At 43.3% G+C, this 21,940-nt stretch overlaps 1 protein-coding gene and 1 pseudogene across 2 annotated transcripts in view; both read left to right on the forward strand.

The window, feature by feature from the left end:
• The window catches only part of ITGB5 (integrin subunit beta 5), a 105,040-nt gene that overhangs the window by 7,870 nt on the left and 75,230 nt on the right, over window positions 1–21,940 (forward strand). For both annotated transcript variants that reach the window (XM_063086906.1, XM_063086991.1), the window contains exons 2-3: window positions 5,340–5,425; window positions 14,654–14,858. In XM_063086906.1, coding sequence (XP_062942976.1) covers window positions 5,340–5,425; window positions 14,654–14,858 — 291 coding nt within the window. The remainder of the gene's footprint in view (window positions 1–5,339; window positions 5,426–14,653; window positions 14,859–21,940) is intronic.
• Window positions 11,665–12,883, forward strand: LOC134370094 (alpha-enolase-like; annotated as a pseudogene).

Genomic DNA, 21,940 nt, shown 5'->3' on the forward strand with positions numbered 1-21,940 from the left:
AGCTCGGGAACCTGGGGCCCTTTTTGCTGCAGCTTGGTGGTTGTTGCTGGGCTGGTTGCACATGTTGGGAGGGTGTGGCTGAGGCACTTGGCCCCCCACTACCCCAGCTCAGGAGAGCCTGGGGCGCTTCCTGCAGTGGCTCAGTGGTCATCACTGGGGTGGTTGCACGTATTGGGGTTGTGGCTGAGGCCCAAGGCCCCCACCCTCGGGACTGGTTTGGGTGTCAGGGGGCATGGCTGAGGCCCCCAGCCCTCCCCATTTTCTGGCTTGGTACCCCATTGGACTTCTGGTCCTTCTAGGTGTTATAGGTGTTCTTTGGTGAAATGAGACCTTTACTAGTTAATATCAAACTTTGTCTCTGGTTGTGGATACTTTGTTTTTTCTTTCAGTTCTGTGTTGGATTATTTGCTGTTCCCACCACTTAAACTCTGTGCTGGAACTAATTTGTTGTCCTTTGCTTACTTCTAAAATGGAGGAACTTCCTGTGGGGACCAGTACTTGAGCTGTGTAGTTGAGCTAACTTGCTGCTTTGCTGCTAATTCCCTAGGGAAGTCTTTTTGTGCAGCTTGGGTTTTAATGGTTGACTTATAGGTACTTCTGGGTCTACAGAATTCTGGTGCACCTGGGTTGTGTAGAAACTGTAGTCTGGGCCTGAGTCTTTTCATCAAACTGCACCCCATGCAATTCTGCATTCCTGACCAGTCTCCTCTGAGTGGTCTTATGCTGATTGGGGGGCTGATCAGCTGTCCTTGCTGTGCCCCAGTGCAGGTATTCCCTTGGTGGGCCTGTCTCCCCCACCCCCACCTGTGCCCCAGTCACTTCTGATGGGATGGGCTGTGCTCTGGTCCCTTGCAATGATTCACCGGCCTCTGAATGGCTCCTTTGTTTCAGTTATTGTGTCTCCTCACTGCTCTGTGGGTCCACAGGAACCCTATTAGTGATCTTGCTGGTTTGGGGGCCACCAAGACCCTCTTCTCCCCTGCTGCCTCCATGCAACTTCCTCTGAAGGGCACAGCTGTGGCTTTTGCCAGCTCCAGCTCCATGAGCTCAGCAGTTCCAGCCTGGAAGCAGCTAGGATTCGAAATGGTTGGAGCAGTTTTTTCTTTCTCATATTTTGGGTTCTCTCACCCTCATGCACTCTGTAGGTCTCTCCTCCTCTGAGGTCTAGTGGCCCCAGCTTGCCTGTCATTGCTTTTTTATAGTTGTAAATTGGTTGCTTTGTTGTTGGAGAGAGTGCCGCTGGGGACCATCTATGCTGCCATCTTGACTGTAAGTTTGGATTCATTTTTAAATTAGAAAGGAGGCTGTCAGTGAGAGCAGGAGGCAGGCAGGCCCAGCTCCCGGTGGATTGTGTTCCAAGACCTTCTTGATCATATGTGGACCTGGGATGGCTCTTCCTGCTGAAGTGAGGCCATACGTGGTGGCTGGGTCCCAAATGCACCAGGAGCTCCTGCTGCAGGCCTGGCAGTGAGGCACTGTCTGAGGAATACCTGCATTGGGGCCCCCAGCTCCCTGGGTGTGGGGTAGATGACACCCAAGAGGGCAACCACTGGGGGGAACAAGGGACCCAGGGTTCAGGGCTGGGGCTTCCATCTGATGGAAACCATTGTTCTCTCCCCTGTGGGCTCCCAGAGCCACCCTTCTTTTCTTTCCAGCATCCCAGGTCCTGCCTGTTTTTCCCTTCCCTTGTGTCTCAGCTACCGTTTTTATCCCAATGGGTATTTCTTCCTAATAATGTCCCTTGGGGTGACACAATGCAACTTCTTAGCCCAGCCTCACCTCACCCCAATACTGCACAGTCAGCTCCTTTGCCATTTACTGTTTCTCTGTGTTTTTACAACTAGTGACAAAGGAAAAACAGGAGGTTAAAGTTAGCAAATTAGAGAAATGTTATAGCATCAAGATGTCTTTTTTTCCCCTTATTTTAGCAGTTCTTCTCTTTTACTTTTTAAATTTTTATTTTATTTGTTTAGCTTTCTGGAGGTATAATTCACAAATAAAAATTTTATATATTACAGTATACAATGTGATGTTTTGATATATGTATATATTGAAATGATTATTGCAATCAAGCTAGTTAACATATCCATCACCTTACATAGTTATCTTTTTGTGCGTGTTGAGAGCATTTAAGATCTCTTTTAGCAGTTTTCAAGTATGCAATATGTTATTAACCATACTGTACAATAGATTTCCAGAACTTACTCATCCCATCTAACTAAAACTTTATACTCTTGACCAACATCTTCCCATTCCCTACCCAACCTCTACCAGCTTCTGGCAATCACCATTCTACTCTCTGCTTCTGTGAGTTCAACTTTTTTAGATTCCACATATGTGTGAGATCATGTGATATTTGTCTTTCTGTGCCTGGTTTATTGTACTTAGCATAATGTCCTCCAGGTTCATCCTTATTGTTGCTAGTGACAGGATTTCCTTCATTTTTTAAGGCTGAGTAATATTCCATTGTATGTATATACCACATTTTCTTTATCCATTCATCCATCTGTAAACATTTAGGTTGATTCCATATCTTGGCTATTGTGCATAGTGTTGCAGTGAACATGGAGTGCAGCTATCTCTTTGACATACTGACTTCATTTCCTTTGGGTATATATCCAGAAGTAGAATGCTTGATCATATTATAGTTCTATTTTTAACTTATTGAGGAACTTCCATACTATTTCCATAATGGCTGTACTAATTTACATTCCCACCAACAGCTACAAGCATTCCCTTTTCTCCACATCCTCGCCAACACTGTTATCTTTTGTCTTTTTATTTATTTATTTATTTTTTGTGACTGGTAAGGGGATTGTAACCCTTGGCTTGGTGCCGTCCGCACCGCGCTCAGCCAGTGAGCGCACCAGCCTTCCCTATATAGGATCCGAACCCGTGGCCTCGGAGCTCCCAGCGCCACTGCGCTCCCAGCGCTGCACTCTCCCGAGTGAGCCACGGGGTCGGCCCATCTTTTGTCTTTTTGATAACAGCGATTTTAACAGGTATGAAACAATAGCTCATTGTAGTTTTAATTTGCACTTCCCTGGTGATAAGTGATGTGGAACATTTTTTTATATATCTGCTGGCCATTTGTATGTCGTCTTTTGGGAAGTGTCTATTTAGGTCCTTTACCCATTTTTTAATTAGGTTATTTGTTTTCATACTATTGCATTATTTGAGTTCCTTATGTACTTTGGATATTAATCCCTTATCAGACGTATGGTTTGCAAATATTTTCTCCCAGTCTGTGATTTGTCTCTTCATTCTATTCATTGTTTCCATTGCTCTGCAGAAGCTTTTTAGCTTGATACAATCCCATATGTCTATTTGTGATTTGTTGCCTGTGCTTTTGGGGCACAGATATCATTGTCCAGACCAATGTTGAGAAGCTTTATCCCTATTTTTTATCTGGTAGTTTTATAGTTTCAGGTCTTACTTTTAAGTCTTTCGTGTGGATTGAATTTATTTTTGTATACGGTGTGATATAAAGATCCAATTTCATTATACTGCATGTGGATGTTCAGTTGTACCAACACTGTTTATTGAAGAGACCAGTCTTTCCCCAGTTGTGTGTTCTTGGTACCTTTGTTGAAAATCAGGTGACCGTAAATGTATGGATTAATTTCTTGTCTCTCTATTCTGTTCCATTGGCTATATGTCTGTTTTCATGCCAGTACCATACTGTTTTGATTACCATAGCTTTGTAGTATATTTTGAAACCAGGTAGTGTTATGCCTTTAGCTTTATACTTGTTGCTCAAGTATATTTGGCTATTTGTAGTCTTTTGTGGTTCTATATGAATTTGGCATTGTTTTTTCTATTTCTGTGGAAAAATGCCATTGGAATCTTGATAGGGATTGCACTGAATCTGTAGCTTGCTTTGGATATCATGGACATTTTAACTATGTTAATTCTTCCAAACTATGAATGCAGGATATCTTTTAATTTGGGGGAGTCTTCAATTTTTTTTAATAAATGTTTTATAGTTTTTAGCATCCAGATCTTTCCCCTCCTTGCTTATGTTTATTCCTACGTTGGTTGTTTGTGTTTTTTGATGCTATTGTAAATGGGATTAATTTCTTGATTTCTTTTTCAGATAGTTCATTGTTAGTATATAGAAATGCTACTGTTTTATAATAAATGTTTTTTATGGTATTTAATAGAACTAGGGAACAATCTCCCACTTCTCTATATTTTCTTCTTTACTCTTTCTTTTTAAAAAATCTTTTTGACTCTTTTTTTCCTAAGATCTGAACCCTCTTTCTAGGGCTGGTAGCCCTAGGGATTTTCTTGTTTCCATCCATCCAGCGTGCCTGCCTTCCTTTCTGTTTACATTCATGGCAACAATCAGGAGAGACCACTGGGTCTTTTAGTGCTGTGAGGACCAAATAGAGTCATATGCATTCAGAGGGAAAATAAATGATCAACAAGGTCTGCTCTTGGTCAAAAGTAATATGTTGTAGGTGTTTTAGAGAGAAAGGAAAAGAAAGGGATGATAAATTTCACCGAGGACACCGGTGCTGTTGGTGGAGTGGGTGGGTGAGTAGGAGGGGTGGGGATGGGGGGGCGCAGGGAGAGGGCAATGGACTTAAACTCACACCACAGTTGAGCCTGCCTCGGGAGATCTCTCCCCAGACTAATGTGGTTAAAGAGGGAGGACTGGCCTGGATGTGAAATAAGTAACCTTTACAATGATAAGGCAGTTTCCTTCTAATCTTAGCTTCTGATTTTTTTATCAGGGATGGGTTTTGAATTTTAGCAAAAGCCTTTTCATTACCTACTGAGGCAATGATATGGTTTTTCCTATTTGACCAATTAATAGATATGAATCAATGGATTTCCTTCATCCATTCCTAACCCAATATTGTATTCCTAGGATGCATTCTTCTTTAAAGGGTATGCTGGCTTCTTTCAGTACACTGTGGATTTTGATGTGATAGTATCCGATTTATGATTTTCCTTTTTATGCCTGAGTAAACATCTGTTGGTCCCCCCCCCTTTCCTTTTTTGTCATTCTGGAGGGACTAAGTGTAAAGGGACCTTGTTCTCCTTCAATGAGTTATGAGGGAAACAGTTGGGAATCCAAGTGGGCCCAGCAGATGAAATGGGAGTTGCTAACACAAGTGTGCATGCTTGGTAGATGCTTCAAAAACTCAATGGTTAGCCTCAGCAAATGAGCCTTAACCTACAGTTAGCATTGGGATCTGTGCCCTTCAGCCTCAGAGAGCACGCCTGTTAAAGAAGGAAGTAATTTCCCCCCAACCTCTGTCCATTTAAAGGCCTCATCAGTAAGGCTAGTAGCCAGTAACTAATTGGTACACCTTTATCTTGCTTTGAAGGTCTTAACATATGCACTAGTGGAAGTGCCACCTCATGTGAAGAATGTCTGCTAATCCACCCCAAATGTGCCTGGTGCTCCAAAGAGGTATGTGGAGGGGAAGGGGAGGAAGAGGGGAATGAGTGTTGTGGGACAGGGCCGGGGAGGAGTGCTATACCACAGCACACAAATTCACTGTATGTGAAAAGTGTGTGCAGATTCTGCCAGCTGCCTCTTCGACTTCCACCCAGGGCGATGAAAACTCCGAGTTTATGAAATAAGTTAGTGTTGAATGTTAATCCTGTTTTAGGGAAAAAAGGCTTTCCTTGCCTTTTGTGTGAGAACCATTTAGAACTCTTTTCTAAAGTTTTCTGATCTTTGGTATAAGAACTCCAAAAAAACTGAGCTTGTGCAGTGAGTTTGTTGCATAACAATTCAAAACATGCCTGGGTGGGTGGCATGTCGGTGGATGCTGGTCATCTTAGTGTGGCTTATTTGAGAATGAATATTAGGAATTGGCCTTCATGGGATGACATTATTTAAAAATAATGGCTGCTGTTTCTTTCAGCCCTATAGGAAGGGATATAAGTTTGGGGCCATGTTAGGCATATAGATATCATAAAGCAATGCAAATATCAGGGCTTCGTAGGCTAATAAGGAAATGATGAATTTATAAACTTCTTGAAGGAAATTTCAGGGTCAGTTTTCTAAACTACTGTTAGAACCATGGAGCGCAAACTCTCCTGCACGAGTGCACCATTAAGGCTATTTGTAAGAGACCAGGACTTGCTCAATTTTTGCAATTCAGAGTGAGGTCCGTGTCAGGGGGAGAAGAGATGGCCCCTGGGAGGCCAGGGTTATTCTCCATCATGGCAGCCTCGGAGGTCTGGTATCTCGTTAACCTATGATCACGTGGGGACCCCCTAGATGCTGCACACTTGCTCTCTAATCTTCACAACAGCTCTGTCGGGGGAGTGGTAGTACTTCTATTTCATTGATGAAAATCTGAAAGGAAAAGTGACTCATGTGAGGTCTGGTTTTGAATCTGGCTGCTTGGACTTCTGAGCCCAAGCTCTTTCCTCTAGGCTCTACTGCCTCTTACCATGTGAACTCTCTAGAATGTTTCCTGTAGGGAGTAAAATTACTAACCAAGTTACTTTTTGAGAGGAATCTCTCACATACGTAAACCCTTAATTATGTTTGTGCTTAATTGTAGTATCTTTGTTATGAACCTTCTTTAAAACCTCACTTTGGTTCCCAATGACCTGCAGGACAGATCCAAGCTCTGTGGGCCCTGCCTTCCTCCTCACCGTCATCCCCACCCGCCCCCAGCACTTGAGCCAGAGGGAACTACCTGAAGATCCCCAAAGAGCCCCACCTGATGCGCATCCTCATGGCTTTCCCTCTGCTGTTCCTTCTCCCTGGAGGGCCTTCCTGCCTTTCCCCTCCTTTTGACCAGCACCTGGTCTTCCAGTTTTTAAGAATCAGTTCAAGCCTCATCTACTCTATGAAGACTTCCACGGTTTTCCCTCAGACACACCTGTCTGTTCGACCGTTCATCTATCCATCTGTCCATCTATCCATGCATCCATCTGTCTGTCTGTCTGTCTGTCTATTCATCTGTTTGATGAGAATGTAAGTTCCCTCTACCAGAATGTTAGGGGTAGGGTTTTTATCTGTTTTCTTCATCGCTGTATCTCCAGCACCCAGAATGGTGCCTAGCACATAGTAGTTGCTCAACAATTGTTGTTTGAAGGATTTCACTGGATGGAGATTTATTGTGTGTCTGGTGCATGTTGGCCATGTCTACCTCTTTGTCTCCCTATACTCTGTACTCCTTCCAGAGCAGCTATAATATCTTATTGTGTTAATTTGTTTTCTTGTCTGTTACCAACTAAATCATCATCTCCATGAGAAACTAAGTGGTCTTATTCATCTTGGTATATCTAGTATCCAGCCAAGAATCTGGCAGGAATTCATATTTGATAAAAGAGGCCTATTAACAAGACGCGAAGTTAGAAAACTAAAGTTTAAACCTCAGCTTTGCCATAATTTTCTCTTAATTTCTTGACGTGGAAAGTGACAATGACAATCCTCGCCCTCCAGCGTTATCGGGAGTATAAAATGAGATCAGTGCGTGAGAGGGCTTGTGAATGGGACTGCTAAGTAACAGCCTCCTGAATGGCGGAATGAGTTATCTAGCTACCAGCTGCTGTTATTCATGGATATTTTCTAGTGAAATGTGGGCAGTAAGATCCGGAAGCCAGGGTCCATTGTCTGTTTTACGTTTCTGCCTTTCTTGTGCTGGTACTTCCACAAGTCTGACTTCCCGATGTCGACAGTGAATAAAGTTGTCTCCAGGAGTGTGTTATTGTCCCCACCCACACTTGTCTTCCCCGTCTAGCCCACTGGGCTTCCTCTGTGCTTATAGCACTTCCTATGATCCCTGCACTAGAATGCAGCTTTCCATCTTCTCTGAGAGTGAACTTTCCCCAGGGCATGAGTGTGTTTCAGGGAGCTGGGTTTGGAGAGTTCAGAAATGGTTTTGATCAACCCTTGCCCCTTGGCCAGACAGAATAAGCGTGGCTGGATGACTTCTTAACCATGCATCCTGGAACATCGTCAGAGCAGTAAGGTATCTGCTGAGAGCATAAGGTGTGTGAGTATATTGAGAGCTGGCACTGAGTAAATAGCCAAGGAGGGCCAGGTCCCTATACAGCATGTTCCTGTGGATTCTGGTCAGCCTGCCTGTCTCTGCATACCACTGTGGATTAATCCCAGAATACACTCCATGGGGATCCCCTGCTCTACATCCGATAAAGACTTCCTTATTTCACTTCAGGTGGGCATGGGGGACTCCTTACTTCTGCATTTAGCACCCCTTGTAAGCTGATCCCACCCCTCCTGTTTCTGTTTCTCTCATGGGTGTTGTGTTTGAGTCAGCCTGTATTACTTTGTTTTCTAACCGTAGTTTTCCTGGGGGCTTCAGACTTACCCTCTGCCCTCCATGACCAGAGTGGCCAGACTTTTCCCTACTCTAAGAGCAGGGTGTGTGGGCTATTGCCTGTTCTCACCTGTCCACGCTGCCCTTCCTCTTGTCCTTCATGACACACTTGGGCTGTCCTAGCCAGCCTCGGCCCCCTGCTTCTCAGCCAGCTTGAATGCTTATGGTACTGTTTGTATAGCACAGTATAAAACACACAAGAAACAGCTGGCTTTCACCAGATATATTCCCTGGACTTTGAACTTCCTAGCCTCATAAAACGTAAGAAATAAATTTTGTTTTCTTATAAATCACCCAATTTTAGGTATTTGGTTATAAGCATCAGAAATGGACTTATACAGAAAATTGGTACCAGGAATGGGGTGTTGCTTATAACAAATACTTGAAAATGTGGAAACAGCTTTGAAAATGGGTGTTGAGGAGGCTGGATGAATTTGGAGGAACAGGCTAGAAAAAGCCTAGCTGCAGATGGGAGTCTAGAAGACAAGAAAACCAGGGAAGATTTTGAACTTTTTAGAGACTGTTTAAATGGTGGTGAGCAGAATGTTGATAGAAATATGGACAGTAAAGGCCACACTGAGGAGATCTTAGATGTAAATGAGAAGGAGATTTTGGAAACTGGGGCAAAGATCAACCTTGCTATGAACTGGCAAGAAAGTTGGCTGCATTGTGTCCATGCCTTAGGACTTTGTGGAAATTGGAACTTAAGAGTTGTGAACCAGAGTATTTGGCTGAAGAAATTTCTAGGCAGCAAGACATTCAGGAAGCTGCATGGCTGCTTGTAATAGTTTACACTGAGTTATGGCAGCAAAGGCATGACATAAAGACAGAATTTAAAAGGGAAGCAGAGCGTAAAGATTTAGAAAATTTGCAGCCTGGCTGTGTCATATGGTAGAGAAGCCGAGAGCATTTTCAGAAGAAAAATACAGTGGTGCTAAGAAGATTAGTACAAAAGAAAGTGATAATTAAGAGAAGGGGAATAGGCTCTGGAGGCAGTACAGAAGCCTCTGGGGCCAACCCTTCCATTTCAGGCCCAAAGACCTAGGGAGACAAAATGGTCTCAGGGAACAGGCCTGAGGCACCCTCCATGGGCTTGCTGCCCAGAATCACCTCGGGAAGCAGCTTCCAGCACCAGCACCCCAGCTGCCTTGGCTGCTCCAGCTGTGGCTAAATTGGCCCCAGGTGTGGCTGGACCTGCAGCTTTGGAAAATACAAGCTGGAAGCCTTGGCAGCATCCACGTGGTGTTAGGTCTGCAGGCTCACGGAATGCTAGAGCTGTAGAGGCTTGGGAGCCTCCACCCCAATTTCAAAGGATGTGTGGAAAATTTTGGGGGCTCAGGAAGAGATCTGTTGCAGGGGCAGATTCACCACATAGAGTCTTTCCTAGAGCAATGCTTAGTGGAAATGTGGGGTCAGAGTTGCAGCAGATAACCCCCCAACAGTGTCATGCCTAGTGGAGCCATGAGAGTGGGACCACCATGGAGACCCCAGACCTGTGGAGCTACCAGCGTGCAATGCCAGCCTGCGAGAGCTGAAGCATCACCTGAGACCAGGAAAGCCATAGGAGTTGAGCTGCCCAAGGACTTGTGGACCCGACCCCTGCACCAGCATGCAGAGGATGTTGAACATGGAATCAAGGCACATGATTTGTCAGTTTTGAACTTTAATGCCTGCCCTGCTGGGTTTCGGACTTGTTTGGGACCTGTTACCCCTTTCTTTTGGCTTATTTCTCCCTTTTTGAATGGGAATATGTACCCTATGCTCATCCCACCATTGTACTTTGGCAGTAGATAATTTGTATTGATTTCACAGATGGGACTTTGAACCTTTTGAGCTGAAATAAGTTAAGACTTTGGGGATAGAATGAATGTAATTTACTTCTGAGAAGCATATGAACTTTAGGGGCCAGGGTGGAATGCTGTGGACTGATTGAATTGTGTCCCCAAAGTTCATATATTTGAAGCTTAATTCCCACTGTAACTGCTGAGGATAGGAAATCTTATTATCGCAGTTGAAAGGTGGAGCCTTGAAGAGGTGATTAGATTGTAAGACCATGCCCTAGTGAATGGATGAATAATAGTGGTCAGGGGTGCGTTCTGAGGGCTTTAAAAAGAGAGTGAATGAGGAGGTTAGTCTTTGCTCTCTCTGCATCATTTCATAGTGTGATACTCCGCCATCACTATTGCCACCATCAAGGCTCTCACCTGAGATGTGTTCCCTGGACTTTGGACTTTCTAGCCTCAGAAAATGTAAGCAATAAATTTTGTTACAAATCACCCAGTTTCATGTACTTTGTCATAAGCAACAGAAATGAACTAGTACGAAGTCCCCGTTTCCTTTCTGTTGCTTCTCTTGGTAACTAACTTGCTTGTAATGTAGTTATCCTTTATGAGTCCTCCAAGGATAGACACTTCTTCAGGCACTGAAACCTCTTCCAGATGAAACTGGGAGCACCAGCAAGGAGTCATGCTGTGGCCCATTAGAAGCCCATCCTGAAGCTAGTTCCCATTTCTCCGTGTTGAGATGAAGTCCTCCCCCGACCCCTGCTTACAGAGAGGTTGGGGCCCTTCCATACTGTTTCTGTGCATTAAGAGGATATTTATCCCTCAAGTTTTATGAGTGGTGAGAAGATCTCTGCATTTGGGGCAGCAAAAAAGTACTACATTCAGAGGGATGGAATTTGTGGGCCCGGAGTTAATTTCCTGCTGTAGAATTCAGCAGTGGCCTTGGCTGAGTTGGGAGGAGATGCTGCAAAGAGCACCAAATGTGGGTCTAGGAAGCCAGGGCCAGACAAACTCAAGCTTCTTGGGTGAATTTAGGCATGTGGACCTTTCATTCCTCCCTGTAGAAGTGAGGGGCTCACACCAGGTGATGCGTCCAAGGCCCCTTCCCTTTGGACTTGCTATATTCTGACACGTGGCAGAGGATCCCGGTGTCAGGCCTTAGGGATCTGAAGCTCTTAGAACGTTAGATGTCAGAATGCCATACATGCGAGGAGGATTTTCTTAATCATGAGGCTTCCTTTTCTCCAAGGGTTTATAATTTGAGGCACCTGTATTCATTGAATCTGGATCTTAGAAATATAGGTATTAAGACATTTTCTTGATTTATAATGTGTGCCTGGAAGGTTGTAACCATCACAAGATGGGCTCCTAGTCTCTGTGGTTTTGGTTTCCTCTCCTTAAATATGTATCTGTCTTTGTTCAAAATTAAAATATCTAGAAAGTTGCTCAGGGGAATAGAGGAGAAGCTCCTGGGCTTGTGGGTTAACCCTCACTGTTGGGGTCTGCAGCACTCTCTGTCCCTTTCTTGGGCAACAAGAATCTATGGGTAGAAATGAGTCATGGCTATTTTCAGACTCCATGCCAGAGAGCTCTTCAACTGTTAGAGGAATCCCACTGTTGAGATAGCTGCCTTACTCTCAAAAGGTTCTTCAGACCTGCAGTGCCCAGTAATTCCTCAACAGGTGGCTCTGAGGGCCTGGAGCTCTGGGACAATGACAAGATTCTGTATATAGGTAAATATGTCTCAGAAGCCATCAAGCACATCAATAAAACCATTGGACCTGCCCTGAGCAGCAAGAGACTGAACTTTGACATGATAGAGATGGATGGCAATGAGAATAAATCTTAATTTGGTCCATGTGGCATACTAGGGTGTCCCTTCCTGTTTGTAAAACTGGAGCTGCTGAGAAGGGGACTCCCCTGTACTTAGTCGGCACTTCTGAAAGTTACCCTGCAAGTTGCAGCTTTAAGGTAATCAGTAGTGGTTCTCACACTGGCAGCCAGGTGACAGCAGAGGAGTCCATGGTCTTTGGTGTTGGTGCAGCAAACTTCAGGGAAGTCATGTGCATTGAAGCTGAGGTTTATTACAACCTGAAGAATGTTATTAAGGAGAAATGTGGGAAAGCTGCTACCAATGAGGGGCATGAAGAGGGTTTTGCTCCTAACGTCCTAGAAAATAAAGAAGCCTTAGAGTTACTAAAGAACACAGTTGGGGAAGCCAGCTACAGTACTAAGGTTGTAATTGGCATGGACCTGGCTACTTCAGAGTTCTTCAGGTCTGGGAAGGATGATCTGAACTTGAAGTCTCCTGACGATCCCAGCAGGTATGGCCCTGTGTAAGTCAAGGACTGGTAGTGTCTATTAAAACCCCTTCAAGCAGGATGGCTGGGAAGCTCGGGTGAAGTTCGCTAGTGCAGGTTTCCTGGTACTAGAGGATGATCTCAGTGACCAACCCAAAGTGAGCTGCCGAGGCTGTGGAAGAGGAATGATGCAACTGCCTCCTGCTGAAGTGAAGCAGATTGGCTCTGTGACCTGTCTGTTCTGGTATGTAAGTTGGCCCAGACCAGTGGGAGGGGTGTCAGGGGTTCCCATTGCTCAGAGGAGACTGAGGATACTTTCATTGCCAACTTTGTGGGGGCTCTGCACTGGATTGATCAGGACAGGTGCGCCCTGACAATCAGAACTGGGCCAAGTACAATCAGCTCCTCAGAAGTGGAGAAGCTGGGCAGCAAGGTTCAGTTTGCCAATAAGAAATTCAGAAATTCTCTAGCTGAGTAAACTCTGGGCAGGCGAGCCCCTGATCCCCTCAAGCTCTGGACAGATAATTGGCCCTCTGTTTCAGACAGCTCAAGACAGCAAACCAATACTTACAGGGCCCTCAGGTAGTTAACTCCATCCCTATGCTTTTCTTACTGCTTCATTAGGACTGCTACATCAGAGCCAAGCTTGACCAGCTGGAATCCGGTTTGGAAACCCTAGCTTTGAAATCTAGGCTCAGAATAATCATTTTTCTAACCTTGTTCCACAGGTGTTTGTGGAGCCACTTATACTTACGGTGTGGTCCCCAAGGTTGTTGACAGGCAAGATCCCCAGGGTTTTAATGCACAAAATAAAAAAAAAATCATTCAGTTATCTAAAAAACCCAGAAAACACATAAAAAAAAACTTCCATGTAGGCCTAGGGACGATACATCTGGTTTTACTTACTTAAAGATACCACAAAGTCTTCTTGACTTTTTGGTCTTGAATTTTGCAAAGATTCTAAAGGACATTGACTAGTCCTGGGACATCTGAGACCTTGGTGAACGGTGAGTCCCTTTGCTTTTCGTACCTCCGCTAGCAGTCAGGCTTGTAACAGCAGTCAAGGGACACTGACTCATCTGAGGCGTTCTTGCAAAGTGTTACAGAGGGAGAGGAAGAGATCAGTGTGCCAACTCCTCCAGCCGTTATGAGGACTATGCAGTCCAGTACAGACTGGCATCCAGCCAGCTGGATGAGGGGATCTGATTTTCCACATCTGTCAGCGTAAGGGTGTTCAGAGAGAAGCCTGGGCTTGCTTTGCCATCAGACACCACTTTGCTGGAAATGATCGATACTTAGAGACTCCATATTTTATAACAAAGTATATTATTTCATTAAAAAATTAATGCTTCAAACTCCTGGTGCCCCAGATTAAGTTGGGTCATTCTGCTGTCCAGCTTTCTCCCAAGTCCAATTTAAAGAAATAAAGATTTTTTCTTATGAATGTGTCTTTATCATGCAAACAACAATAAAGATAAAAACAAAAATATTTTAGTCTTTCTACTATAACACTTCATTATTTTTTTTAAATCCTAACACAGATACAATTCTATTTTTTTCATAGTATAAAAGTTTTGAAATTTCTGCTTAATCTTTATAATTATTTATAATGACTATACCATCTATTAAAGTGATGTACCGTAATTTTCTTATGGTTTAGGGATTTAGGCTTACAAGTTTGTAAGATTACGATATTATAAATAATACTGCAGTATGTATCTTATTATAACATTTCCCCTTTCTTTCAATTATCTTTTTGTGATAAACTTTTAGGAGCAGATTGCTGGGTGGACGTATACTGCCAGATGGTCGTGCAGTGTCCAATGCCTGCAAAAGTTGGTGCATGAAGAGCTCAAAAGTTTATTCTTGACTGCCTGAATGAGGACTTCTCACCCACTTACCATCTTTTAAAAAAAATTTAGCTGTACAACTTTTGACCACTTCAGTTTCTTTCCCTTGCTAATTGTGTAGGCAGGTAGAAGCATTTTGACCATCAAAAATAACATGAAACCAAATATTTTTACTATGTGTTTACAGTTTGCAAAATGCTTTCACATCTAGGACCTCAATTAGTCCTTGCAATACTCAGTGAGGCATTTGGAATAGGGATTATCATTTTCTCCAGTTTCAATGAAAATGGAATGTAGAGAGCTTGAAGTGAACCACATGGCAATGAGTCTATGACCTGAGATATTTTGGGGGGCCACCCTGACTGCCTCCTGCTCTGTTCCTCTGTTTCCCTGCCTAGGACTTCGGCAGCCCACGGTCAGTCACCTCCCGGTGTGACTTGAGGGCAAACCTCGTCAGAAATGGCTGCGGAGGCGAGATCGAGAGTCCAGCCAGCAGCACCCGTGTCCTGCGGAGCCTACCTCTCAGCAGCAAGGGCTCCAGCTCCGTGGGCTCAGATGTCATTCAGATGACGCCGCAGGAGATTGCCTTGAGTCTCCGGCCCGGTGAGTTGCCTGTAGGATGGCTCGGCACAGCCCCTAAGGAGGTAGACGTGTTTATAATGGGAATGATCCAAGCCAGGCTGGGGTCAGAGCCAGGAGAAGGGGATGGTTTGGTGAGTCTCAGACCCCAGGAAGCAGAGCACAAGGCCACTGTGGACATCTTGGCTACTTTCTGAAATTGTGGTAAAGTATATATACCATCATATTTACCATTTTGACCATTTCTAGGCATACAGTTCAGTGGCATCAAGTACATTCACCATGCTGTGTAATCATCACCACTATCCTTTTTCAGAACTTTTTCATCATCCCAAATGGAAAATATGTACCCATTAGACACTAACTCCTGATTTGCCTTCCCCTAGCTCCTGGTAACCTGTATTCTACTGTCAGCCTCTATGACTTTGGCTACTCTAGGTAACTCCTATAAATGGAATGACCTGATATTTGTCCTTTGGTCTTTGGCTTCCTTCACTTAGCTCCGTGTGCTCAAGGTTCATCCATATCAGAGGATGTATCAGAACTTCATTCCTTTTTAAGGCTGAATAATATTCCATTGTATGTTATACCACATTTTGTTTATCCGTTCATCTGTCAATGGATGTTTGGGTTGTTTCCACCTTTTGGCTATTGTGATTGATGCTGTTGTTTTTTCTAGGAGGATACTGATAGATTTACTCCCTAGTCAATGCAAGTCACTCAGGGCCAGTGCTACTTTTAGGAAGAAGTATTTTTTTCTTGTCAAGAAATTCCATTAGAGTCTGTGGCATTCTGAAGGGACAAACTTTTAGAGTAGAATTTGTTCTGTGACTCTGGCACCCCTGCGAGCCCTAGGGTTGATCATGATGTAAGGAAACTAACAGTTTTTGCATACCTACTGTGTGCCAAACAATTGATCTATCATAAGGTAGCTGTCGTTTCACACATGAGGAAACCCAAAGATGGACGCAGCACATGGTGAGCCCTCAATAAGGCTCGTTGTTGCTGCTGCTGGTGTCATTATCGTATGGTTCAGCACCATGGACTTTTTAGAAAGAGCTCGGAGTCATCATATATTTGAGAAATGTTGTATTTTGTCTATTTCAACTGTCTTGAAAATAAGAAACAAACCAGGGGTGTACTTAGGCCCTGCTGGGTAGAGAAGCCCAAACTACTGGGTTGCCCACCAAGGGCTCAGTGCTGGAATTAACTGAAGTTAGGGTTTTTGCAGATCTTCTCACTGTAAATGACACTCAACCTTTTTGTTTGGTGACATATCAAGCTGAGAGAGAAAAGGAAGGGAACCTTACAAAATTGTGAGAGGGCAGTAAAAAGTCAGCTGAGCCTTGATACGGGCTGATGTTTGGTAAAGTCCTTTGGGGAAAAATAAATCATCTTAGGTGAAGACAGTCTCTGGGACAGCGAAGCAGTTTGACCTAGAAGGGGATGTAGGAATTGTGGACTATTGAGATACTGAAACATTCTGGAGTTTCATGAGAATGGTTATCAGCTAATGTTAATGCTGTATCTTCCTTTTTATTGTAATAACGGTATAACAGTAACTTAAAGGAAATCCTTCAAAAATCATCCACTTTAACACAATATTTTCATTTTTACTCTATCCTCTGTCTTTATTCCCATGTATTTGCATTTTATATACTTATAATGTCTTTATATTTGTTTACTGTTTTCACTGAATAATCTTTGAAAACAAGGACTGAAATTCACACCTGTAGAAGAGTTTATAGTTTCAGAGTCATTACTGAGGAGGTTTTTAACTTGTATTTTCAGAACTCCTCATCTAGAATAGCTCTCAGACAGTGTGGTGTTCTCTTGAAGAAACATCCTTCATGGTGGCAAATCTTCATTCCTTAGGGTAGATGTAGATTAGGAAAGAGTTGGATGTCGCACAAAATCAAAGATGTCACTATTTTAATAATTCCAGTTTTTAACATCAAAATTAAAGTGTGACTATGAGCAGAGAGACTGTTGTTTAGTTTGACTTGTCAACTGGCTTTTAAAACAGCCCCCATAGAGGAGTTAAAGTGATTCAAGCTGCGGCAAGTTTATGCACAGTATGTTTTTATGCATAATACTCCCTGTATGCTCAATTAAAGAAAAAGAAATCAATGTTATTTGGTGTAGTCACATCTCCTGCTAAGCGTTAGGAATACAGTTTCCAGTATTGGAAATAAAATGGAAAACATGATCCTGTGTTTATACAAACCATGATGTGGGTGCTGTGTGCGGCTCTGTCCTGAGGCAGGTGCAGCTGTGGGGAGCCCGTCACTGGGAAGTCCAGGTGATGGAGGGGCTAGCTGCCTTATGAAGACACACCGGAACCATAAGGATGTTTCAGTCTGTAGAGATGAAGACTGGGAGATTTGGTGAAAATGTGGATTCCTAAAGGCCTAGAACCATTGTGAATATGTTTCCCAAATATAGTAGCACTTGAAACCAATGCTGCCTCTTAAAAATATGAAAATATAATTTTTAATATTTATAAAGAGAAGTACAGGCAAACCCCAGATACCTATTTGGGGGGAGGAGAGAATGACATGTTGCAGTTAGCAAAATTTTCAGTTTACCAAATGCATACTTACCTCAGGGTAATTTCTGCCGAACTCTGGGGAGAGCTTTCAGGTATGTAGGAACTGGATTTTCTATTATATATTTTTAGAAATGCTTTTCTGTCTCCTCCCTTGCCCCACCCCCATACCTCAGAATAAGTATTTGTTGAGTGAAATGTAACACTTTGCCAGCCTTATACCACACTAATCAAGAACAAGTCTCAGCATAATATGGAAGACAATGTGCAGGCAGAGTTACTGTTCCAGGGTAAGTCTGGGGGAGGAAAAAAACAGATAAAAAAATTCCTCTACTTTCAGCAGGATTTTTTTGCTTTATTTTTCTTTTTTTAAAAATTGAAAGATAATTCTCATACCATAAAACTCACCATTTTAAGGGGTACAATGCAGTGGGTCTTAGTATATTTGCAAGGCTGTACAGTCATCACCACTATCTAATTCCAGAACATTTTCGTTGCTCCAAAAAGAAACCCCATACCCATTAACAGTTACTCCCGATCCTGCTTTTCCTCCCTCCTCCCCGTTCAGCCCCTGACAACCACTAATCTACTTTTTATCTCTATGGTTTTGCCTATTCTGGACATTTCCTATAAGTCATACAATATATGGCCATTTATATCTGGGTTTTTTTTTCTTTTCCCACTTAGCAAAATGTTTTCAAGGTTCATCCACGTTGCAGCATGTACTTTATTCCTTTTGTGGCCAAATAATATTCCATTGTGTATGTGTAAATATACCATATTTTAGTTGATGGACATTTGGGCTGTTTCCACTTTTGGGCAATTATGACTAAAGCTGCTATGAACATTCATGTACGAGCTTTTGCAGGAACATATGTTTTCAATAATCTGGGGTATATAGCTAGGAGTGGAATTGCTGGGTCATATGGTAATTCTGTGTTTAACTTTTTGAAGAAATGCCAAACTTTAAGCAAGATTTTATATAAACACAGGATCATGTTTTCCATTTTGTTTCAGTACTGGAAACTATATGTCAGGATAAGAACCTTAAAAAATTCCTTAACAAAGGACAAAATCCTTAAGAAAGGACATAAACTTTAAAGTAAAGTTTATTGAGATGGTCAAAGCTAGAGGAGGTTTTGAAACACTGGGGCAGTTAGAAAGGTTTATTAAAGTCTTTAATTTGCCTCGATCCCTTAGCCTCTTTAAAAAAATGACCTGTGGTTTGGTAGCTTTTTTAAAATTTTAAGCTTTTTATTTTGAAATAATTTTAGACTCACAAGAAGCTGCAAAATAACACAGAGATTTCCTATGTACCCCTCTGAGCTGTCTCCAATGATAAAATCTTACATAAGCAGAGTATGTTATGAAAACCAGGAGATTGACATTTGGTACCATACTATTAACTAAACTGCAGGTGATTGGCCACTTTTGATGTGGGTTTCCTGCCAGCCCCTACTTATGGTTTTTTCTCCCATCTCCTTCCAGGTTCTGCTTTGGAGGTGCCAGTTACCTGGTTTAGTTATTGCTTCTGCAATAAAGTTGCTACCCATACTGACAGTGTACATGCTTAAAAAGATGAAGAAGGCCTTTTGATGAGGGATGAATAAGGGGTTATTTAATAGGACGCTAGAAATGTAGAACCCTGGTGCTTGCAGGCAGACCCTGTGGAGGCCGACCGTCTCTTCAGATGACTTGTTCCTTGGTTCCATCCATCAAGAGTCAGAATTCTTGGTGATTTCTTTCTTTGTGTGACTGGCCAGTATGGGGATCAGAACCCATGACCTTGGTGTTGCAAGGCTGTGCACTAACCAACTGAGCAAACCAGCCAGACCAAGAGTCAGAATTCTGAGGTGGGGAATGGGGTGCAGTGCAGCCTGGCAGCCTTGTTCTACACCAGTGAGGCAATTCTTGGGTTCTAGATCTGGATTTAATTCTGGGATACTGATTACCTTCTGCTGTACTGAACAGAGTAGCTGTATGTTTGTCTTACAAGGTGTGCACTAGGGCCCTAATTCCCTGTTCAGCTGTAGTCCTGTTATAATATGAGTATAGTTGATTTCTATGTTTCCCTTTTTGCTTTCAATTTCTAACACAGAAGGGGAATTCTAGGGAATCAAAAACCACTCACATTTATTTTGGGATGGCAAAAGCCTTATCTGCTGAGGAATGACTTTGTCTTAACACTTGAACAAAAACCAATCATAAAAGTTCTTGTGGGAATTCTCTATCCACTCTTTAGAAATGTTTGTCACCTGATACATGTCCCGAAGGAAAAAGCTAACTTTTTACTTTTTATTAAAGGGAGGGCAGAAAGAAGAAAGCTTTAAAAATACATTTCAGGTGGAATACTAGTCGATACCTGATTACAGTGGGAGAATCTATACTTAGGAACTGAGCATGGCAGGAATTCTGAGCAAAAAACTGTTGCTGCTGGTTGCTTTGGAAAAAGGAAAAACCAGAAGGACATGAGAAGGGCTCTTTCAAGAGTAGCTTCATTCTCACAGATGCCTGATGACTGGCTTCTCTTTGAGTTTGCTTTACCTGTTTCTCTGATCCTGCTGCTGGTCCTGAGGTGGGGATCCTGTGCTCCAGAGAGAAGGGGTGCAGCCGCAGGGGGAGATGAGCCTGGAGGAATCCTATGTGGGGTGGGAGGGAGAGGGGACGATGGTGGGACCCATGGGCCGGGATGGTGTCACCAGAGGCAGGCACAGACCAAGCCATAGCAGTGAAGGTGAGAAGGGTGCCACACCCTGCTGGACACATGGGAGATGGACACGGGTTTAAAGTCCCCAGAGGTGCAGGAGAGCAGCATGGGTGGAGTGGAGGAGGGTGTCTAAGTGTGTGTGGTTCTGGAAGTGAACCCAAAGCTGGGAAATGTGCCCCAGACCTTCTCTCAGCAGAGTGCAGTCACGGGCAGGAATGGCTTCTCATCAGTCTGCTGACCTTGGAGAGGCCCTTGCTGGGAGTTGGTGCACTGGCAGCTTAACACCAACAAGAATCTGACCAGGAATGTGGTCCTCCAAAATCTGCTGACAGAACATTCCATTATGCCAAGGCCCATTCAGGAGTTTGTGGCATTTAAAATCAAGCATATTAGAGGTTGCAATAAATCCTACTCTCATTCTTACATCACTCCCTTTCTGGAAAACTGGGAGAAATATTTCTTTTTAACATTTGTAGCCTCCTTATGGGAAGGTGTGCATGCATGCGTGTTTGTGTGTGTGTGTTTTCTTAGTAATCATTTTTTCTTAGAATTTAATGCTTAGAGATTTCTCACATCCAAATAAGGTACCCTCTTTGCATACAAAGGGACCTATCGTATCTTATTTTCCTTTTTGCCTTCATATCTGGAAAATTTGGAGTTAAATTTATATGCCCATGGCTGTAGCCATTCAAACTCAAGTTTCTACCAGAATTGTCTCTCTTTTTATCCCCACAGGAAATTGCTTTAATAATTGACTTATGGGGGGAACTGAAGCCAAAGTTTTCCTTGTGTAGGAACATTTATGTGATGTTTATACACATAATCTCCTTTAATTCCCACAATAATTAATATCCTCCCCACTTTACTGCTGCAGATACTGAGCAGCAAGTTTAAAGGATCCTGAGGTTTCCTGAATCCTTGGTGACTAGCTCTGGATTTGAGCCCAACTCTCCCATTTCCAAGCCTAGTCCCACATCTGTTCTATGGGTGCTTCTCAGCTTCCCTGAATCCAAGCCAATTTCCCTTTTCCTGGTCCTAAAGTGCCCATCTGCTAATTGCTCGTAATCCACAAAAAGGTAGATCCTGGATAAAAGAAGGTGTCTCTGGGAAATTGGGGGCAAGGTGAGCAGGTGGCACCAAATGCGGAAGACCCTGCAAAGAGGCCATGGAGTTGGGCAGAGCAGATATAATTGCAGGCTCTGTCCATCTGTTGTCTGCTCATGCAAGGGCAAAGGAGGGGTTTCCCTTCCCCTGACATATCGCTTTTCCCTACCCTTCCCCCATTGTGATGTGGCATCCAGTGTGCCCTGTGGAGGGACCTGCTCTGTCTGCCTGATGGGAGCCAGAGAGGGACACTGCAGCAGTCTGGAATCCATTCTGGGAGAAATCTTTAACATTCTTCTGAGTCAGGCTGATGGTTTTTAAAAATAGGCTCATACCAACAGGCAACTCAAACTACATCAATCTTGAGGCAGCTAGAACGGTACACACAAAGACAAGTTGGGGGAAGCAGGCTCAGAGCTGCTTCTGGCTGCAAATAGTAATTATAACAATCATACCTCCTTTGTGCAAGCCCTTACTGCTTATACAGCGCTTCTCGCCCACATGAGAGCATCACAGCCGTAATCAATGCTGTGAGCGTTATTGTTGTTATTTCCACTTTATATTTAAGGCAGCTGAGACTCAGGTTGCATCCCTAGCCAAGGGACAGAGCGGAACTTGAACTAAGTAAAATCTTTTGATCGTTTGTTTCTGCATGGTGTAGTTAGTGAAATATGCCTTGTTTGGAGTGAGAGGAGGAGATGGAGCATAGAGGATTGAGTGTCCTATTGTGTACATTTAGGAACGCTT

Source organism: Cynocephalus volans, chromosome 1 (genome assembly GCF_027409185.1).
Source record: "Cynocephalus volans isolate mCynVol1 chromosome 1, mCynVol1.pri, whole genome shotgun sequence".
In the NCBI taxonomy this organism is placed as follows: Eukaryota; Metazoa; Chordata; class Mammalia; order Dermoptera; family Cynocephalidae; genus Cynocephalus; species Cynocephalus volans.